Source organism: Culicoides brevitarsis, chromosome 2, assembly GCF_036172545.1.
Source record: "Culicoides brevitarsis isolate CSIRO-B50_1 chromosome 2, AGI_CSIRO_Cbre_v1, whole genome shotgun sequence".
Classification (NCBI taxonomy): domain Eukaryota; kingdom Metazoa; phylum Arthropoda; class Insecta; order Diptera; family Ceratopogonidae; genus Culicoides; species Culicoides brevitarsis.
This window is the reverse complement of record NC_087086.1, coordinates 31,441,656-31,448,232: the sequence shown is the minus strand read 5'-3', so window position 1 is coordinate 31,448,232 and position 6,577 is coordinate 31,441,656. Positions and strand designations below refer to the sequence as shown.

Below are 6,577 nucleotides of genomic sequence, written 5' to 3'. Positions count from 1 at the left end.
GAAGCTTAAAGAAAATTTAAATTATCACAAAATGATACAAAATTTGTACAAAATTTTGATTTTTCAGAAAATATGTACAAATGTATACCCTGAAGGAGCCTCAAATCAACTCTGGATCACTCAAATTTGCTCCATTAGCAGACAATTTGCTCTCGAGAATCTTGACGAGTTTTAATAATACGAATTTGAACATTGACGAAATTTTAACAATTGATAGAATGAAGTCTAATTAAATGTTTGCTTATGAAAAACACGGACTGGTACAAATTTTGATTTTCTGATAGAAAAACTATCAAAATTATGATTTTTTTCTTAACAAACTAATTTTTTTGATGATTTAAAAACTTTTAAAAAAATTAGGTATTTCTCAAAATTTTTAAATTTAAATTAATTTTTTTCTTAAGATTTTAAGTAACGATTTAAAACTTTAGAGTTTTTACTCAAAATTTATTTTCTTACAATTTTTTTTTTGTTTTTGATTTTTTTTCCAATTTTTTAGTAAGAAATATTTAAATATTACATTTTAATAGAAAATTAGATCTAAAGTCCTGGATAAGACTTGAAAAATTTCCCCAAATTGCCTTTTCCTAATGTAACTTTTATCTGTGTTATTTTTTCAACTACCATCGCGCGATAGTTTTTGTGTATATGCAAACATTTAAAACGTCTGTTAAATATAAAATTAAATGCAAAAAGAAGAACGTGAACTGCATTTCCGTTTCAATTCAACAAACGCAACGAGAATCTCGTGAACGAGAAGAAAAAGTTTTGTTCGAAAAATTATTTACATGCACGCATAATATTTTTCTTCGCCTTTTGTTTATTAGTTAGTCAGTTAGTGAGCGAGCGAGCGAGAGAGATGTTGAAATATGTAGAGAAAGATCGCGCGGTGATATATCTGATGTTGCAGCGAAAAGATGCCAATTTGCTCGGTATTTCATTATGAGTTGTGTTGTTGACTTTTAATCGGATTCAAGCGATCTGCACAAAGAAATTGCGTACACGACGAGATGCTAACGAGCTGTCTTTTACAAAAATTTCTTCTGCTGCCTTTCACCTAATAGTAACAAATTTTAATTGTGATTGGATTGCGATAAATGCGAGTTGTCGTTAAATAAAGTAAAAGATGATGGGCAATTAGTTTTCGCTCAAAATGGAATTTTTTGATTAATTTTTTTATTAGTGTTTCTTTTTCATATGGACTCGAAGTTCTTGCTTATCAATGTAACTTTTTTCGCATTGATCACATTTGAGCCTATCATGTGGCTTAGCAATGTGTTTCTTCAAAGCTGCTTCAGTTTTAAACATTTTATTGCATGATTCATGATTGCAACTAAAAGGATTCTTTTCATGACATTTCAAATGCTGTCTGTAGTTGCTCATATTTGTGAACAATTTTCCACATTTTTCACATTTAGCGACAATTATTTTCTCATGAATTTCCTTAACATGATTATTCAAGTCGCTTTTGCTGCAATAACTTTTATCACAAATTGAACATTTGTAAAGTTCTTTCTTCAAATGTTTTAATGCCAGATGATCTCTCAACTTAGTCGATGTTTGAAATCCTTTTTTGCAAACGACGCAATTAAAGTTATAGATTTTCTCGTGAACGTTCTGAATGTGCTCCTTCATCCTTGAAGTCCTTATCATCTCGTCACAGATTTTACATTGCGTTTTTGGAGCATTTTTCAGATGAATTGATTTCATGTGTCTCTCCAAGATGTTTTTGTTCTTTAAATTGTTGCCACAAAGATCACATGTAAATTCGGGTTCTTTGTGCGATTTTTTGTGTTCCAAGAAGGAATGTTTGTTACGGTAGAATTTTCCACAAATCTCGCATTTTTGTGCCTTGTGATTTTTCAGATAATGTTCACGTAAATTCTCTTTCAAGAAGAATTTTGGACAGCGCATACACTTTCTGCTATCTGGATGATCTTTTAGAAGTTCACTCTGATGAATTTCCATGTGGATTTTTAAGACGCCCTTTGTTTGGAAAGATTTTTTACAAAAATCACAAATAAATGTTTTTCGCTCTTCCATTTCTTAGAATATTTTTGATTGATTTTCAAAAGTCTTCTGTACTGAAAATGTCTGTTTCAGCTTCTTTTATACAACGTTACTTTTGTAGATTGGTGCCATTATGAATCATCAGAAAAATAGAATCCATTTTTGGTTTGTCATTAGTTTTTATTCCAATTTGATATTGTGAGTTTGTGTTTCAGATTCTTTCCTTGAAAAATTAATATTTTATTTATTTATTATTCTGTACACTTCTTATTAAGTTGATTTTTAATATGTTTTTGAAATTGACTTTTATCACTGTAAATTTTTCTACATTTATCACATTTGTAATGAGGCTTTGCAAGATGTTCCTTCAGAGATTTTTCCGATACAAACATTCTACAGCATTTTTCACAACTGAACGGTTTGCTTTCATGTAGCTTTGAAATGATTCTGGTAGCTTCCTAAATTTGTAAAAGTTCTTCCACATTTTTCACATTTAGCGACAATGACTTTTTCATGAACTTCTTTGATGTGATTATTTAAGGGGAATTTACCTGAAAAGGTTTTGTCACAAATCAAACACTTGTAAAGCTCTTGCTCTAAATGTTTTAGTGCGAGGTGATCTTGTAAGATTCTTGAACTTCGAAACCCTTTCTTACAAATGATGCATTTCAGTTTGAAGTTTTTCTCGTGAACTAACTGAATGTGTTTCTTCATGCCTCCAGTCTTCAATATTTTGTGACAAATATCACACTGCGAAACATTTTTCAGATGAATGGATTTCATGTGATTCTCCAAACTCTGCTTAAAAGAGCTTTTCATTCCACATAGGTCGCAAGTAAATTTTGGTCGTGTTTTGTGTGTTTTTTTGTGACAGATAAAAGTCGAATAATTGTAGAAAATTCTTCCGCATTCCTCACACTTTTGCGCCTTGTGTTTCTTCAAGTAATGGTCACGCAAATTTTCTTTGAAAAAAAATCTTGGACAATATTTGCATTTCCTACTGTTCGGGTGATCTTTGATGAACTCACTCAAATGAATTTCCATGTGAATTTTTAAAAGGGGTTTTGTTTGAAAAGATTTTTTACAAAAATCACAAATAAATGTTTTTCGCTCTTCCATTTTTAAGAATATTTTTGATTGATCTTTAAAAATTTTCTGTTACAAAATCAGCAAGTAACATTTCTTTATATTGTTTAAATGGAACTCCCCTCTACCTTTTTAAGAAGGCATTGATTGTGAATCATCAACGTATTGACCTATAAGAAGAAAAATAAGATTTAGTCTTAAACGAAACCAAATTTTGGAATGAAAATGACTCATTTTCTGAATTTCCCTAAAATATCTAAGTTTTTAGATAAAATTTAAAATCATAAAGTATTTTCTTACAGAAAATTTAAATTTTTAACAATTTTCTTTAAAATTCTTCTAGTTTTGATTAAAAATTCTCCTAAATCCCATCTAATAAACTTAATTTTTAGCTGTTTTTATTCTGTTGAGCACTCTAGGCTAATTAAAGGCCTTCATTTCTGTATCTCATCAACTTCAAACGCATTTCTTAAACATCTACTACTCTATTGTATGTCATTGAATGCTTTATCACAGTTAAACTATCAATTATCCTAATTACGATCCACGGTAACGCCATTACTGCTGTCACGTATACATAATAGGGCAAGGCACTTGTATGCCCATATCCGAAAAACCACAGACCTCGTCTTGTCGAGTCTCGAATATGGTGCGAGAGAAATGCACAAAAGACCATCATTGTCCACAGTGTTAAACGAAAGCTGAATTTGCTCGCGAAGAATGTCAGAATGAGAAAAATCAATGGAATCGTTGAACAATGAAGATATGGTCGAGATGGAAGACTCGTTGCGTGCTAAAAATAAGAAAAATTAATTAAAATATCAAAAATCAGAAAATTTAAAAACTTACAATCAATTTCCACGATCGCGCCATGATAAAATGATCAACATCGATCCCGCAAGCGATGATGAAACACGCAAAAGTCAATAAGAGCTGCTCCGAGAGCGAAATACTCGTTCTGTAATCGATCACAACTACCAAATACGAGACTAATCCAACTAATCCATGCGTTAAATTGTCACTAATGGCTTTCAACAAGGGAGATTCTTTGTTCACATCGACGAGTCTGTCACCGCCGACGCAAATCAGTCCAAGGAGGACTGTTAAAAGCCCTTTTGTCGCTGTGACTGTACTGAACAACATCTCCAACTGACGACATCAACTCCAATGTTCGGTAGAAATTTGCTGCCTTTCACCGTAATTGAACTGATAACGTCTGGATTTGATTTGCTCGGCAACTGATAACGCTACCGATTTATTTTGGCACAATTTGATGACAAAATTCGGGAATTAATGATGAAATCAATGAATATTTAATAAAATATGCTGTTCCAGATGTCAACAAAAACAAACTTATCATTTTCAGCCGACTCGAAATTAGTTCCAATTCATGCCGCATTTCCGCTTTGGTGGCTCCAAACAGGATATTGACAACGTGCCTGCAGCGCCATCTGTCGAGTTATCAATTTCATTCGTCTCAAATTAGTCGGAATACTGTGTTCTCACGATCGGAACCCACAAAGTCGAAGTTTGTTTGAATTAGCAGAAATGGCAATTTTCTAAGGTGCTGACGACATTTTTATGGAGTACGACTGGTAGTTTGTTCTTTTACCAACCATTAAAGGTCTAAAGATCAAAAATTTAATGAGAAACTGTTCAAATTTCGTATCTTTAGCTCATAAAACTTTTCTCAGAAAAATTTCTTAACAAATTTTCCTTAATTTCTAACCAAAAACTCATTTTAAATCATATATTTTTAACATTTTTGCATTAATTGTGATACAATAGTCAAACCAGGCTTGTATGATTTATATCAAAATCAAGAATCAAAAAATCAAAAAAAATGATCTGATTTTTTTAAGAGACAAATCAAACAATGATTTGATTTGAAAATTGATTTAAATCAAAATTAATTCAAATCAAATCAAAAATAATATCAAAAAATTTTTAAAACTGATTTTTTTTTTATTTGATTTGAATTAATTTTGATTTAAATCATACAAGCCTGAGTCAAACATATTTTGAATTTCATAGATTTCGAATTTTGAATTTTTTGAAATTTTACTTAATTTTTAAAACAATTATATAAAAATTAAGAGAAATAATCACAAAATTAAATATTATTCACTCAAAATTTAAAAACGTGAAAAAATATTAACTTTTAAACTATTTTTTACAGAATTTATGACATTTTGATTATTTTTTATTCAATATTGGTTAAAAATTTTATCAACTTTTCAATTTTTTTTTTTTAATTGAAAAAAAAAATGAAATTCAAAACATTTTCTCCTATTGTATCACTCTAAATATCCTCTAAAATCCAACTAAAGAGCCCAAACTTTGATATAATCAACTTGCAATGAACTCCCTTCTGGATCTTTTTCAATCCCTTTCCATGTATTCGCATTCCAATATTTTGTCTGCCCAACTCTCCTTCCATCGTCATTTCTATAAGGCTTTAATTCCGGCGCATATTCCGCATCATCTGGAAAATATCCGTGCGTGCCTCCAACTGCCAAATTAATTATAAAATAAAACTCCTGATCGAATGGAGCAATTTCATTCTCAGATCCAGTGTAATTGCCTTGAAATGGACTGTTCAAAATTCTCTCAGGGAAATCGTCGGTTTGGAATTTAATGTGTTCTAAAAATTAAAAAAAAATTAATAAAAAAATTTTTTCAAGTTTTTTCAAGAAAATAAAGTACCTGGAGTCCATTCCAACTTGAACAAATGAAAATCTTTCCCAAATTCCTCGTCATTTAAATTATTTGTCTCGCGATATTCGTGATGTTGCCATCCATTTCCGAAATGAAGCGTTTGCAAAGCTCTTCTATTCCCAATTTCCTCCCCATTTTTCGTCAAAATTTGTTTATTTCCACGCGATTCCATGATGTCAATCTCGCCACTGTTGGGCCATCCGCCGTAAACACTCTCAGCTGGCATCATCCAAACCGCAGGCCATAAAAACGGTCCTCGCGGAACTTTTGCTCGTACCTCAACTTTTCCATATTTAAAGCGAAATCCGTTATCGGTCTTAATTCTTCCCGAACGTACCGGATTAATAATTTCCTCTGACGTTCCTTGCATGAAACAACCTTCACGATCGGCATTTGTGCAAACAAAAGGCTCTTCTTTCAGCAAATCCAACGTGTACGACGTCAAACTCTCCGGACAATTGCATGGCAAATATTTATAAGTAAGCGTCGGCATCACAAACAACTTTCCATCTTGCGCAAAAGTGTTGTCACGATGGTTCGTGTACCACTGAAACTCGCCGTTGTACCCTCCATAAAGCGAAACTTCGTGATTCCACAGGTCAAGATCGAATTTGTCGAAATTTTCTTCAAAAATTAATTCTCCAGAACAAATTCGGGCGGGAGCAAAGGGACCACTTGCGGTTGTTATTGAATCAGAACAACAAATAATTCGCTGAAAAACGAAGAAAAAAGCGAAAATCGACAAAAACTGCTTCATTGTCGA

At 31.9% G+C, this 6,577-nt stretch overlaps 2 protein-coding genes across 2 annotated transcripts; both read right to left on the bottom strand.

Moving 5' to 3' along the window:
- Positions 1 to 3,349: 3,349 nt before the first annotated feature.
- On the bottom strand, positions 3,350 to 4,447 carry LOC134831427 (transmembrane protein 267). The gene is made up of 2 exons (XM_063845154.1): positions 3,946 to 4,447; positions 3,350 to 3,889 (listed from the first exon to the last, which is right to left on the bottom strand). Exons 1-2 carry the CDS (start codon positions 4,237 to 4,239, stop codon positions 3,566 to 3,568), a joined length of 618 nt encoding a protein of 205 aa, XP_063701224.1. The 5' UTR covers positions 4,240 to 4,447; the 3' UTR covers positions 3,350 to 3,565.
- Positions 4,448 to 5,110: 663 nt separating this feature from the next.
- On the bottom strand, positions 5,111 to 6,577 carry LOC134832848 (beta-1,3-glucan-binding protein-like). Its single transcript, XM_063847044.1, has 2 exons — positions 5,803 to 6,577; positions 5,111 to 5,740 (listed from the first exon to the last, which is right to left on the bottom strand). Exons 1-2 carry the CDS (start codon positions 6,569 to 6,571, stop codon positions 5,421 to 5,423), a joined length of 1,089 nt encoding a protein of 362 aa, XP_063703114.1. The 5' UTR covers positions 6,572 to 6,577; the 3' UTR covers positions 5,111 to 5,420.

Coding starts and splice junctions, on each gene's coding strand:
- LOC134832848 (XM_063847044.1), bottom strand. CDS start 6,571: ATGAAGCAGTTTTTGTCGATTTTCGCTTTTTTCTTCGTTTTTCAGCGA. Junction 5,741..5,802: donor CAAGTTGGAATGGACTCCAG/GTACTTTATTTT, acceptor TTTAATTTTTAG/AACACATTAAATTCCAAACC.
- LOC134831427 (XM_063845154.1), bottom strand. CDS start 4,239: ATGTTGTTCAGTACAGTCACAGCGACAAAAGGGCTTTTAACAGTCCTC. Junction 3,890..3,945: donor CGCGATCGTGGAAATTGATT/GTAAGTTTTTAA, acceptor TCTTATTTTTAG/CACGCAACGAGTCTTCCATC.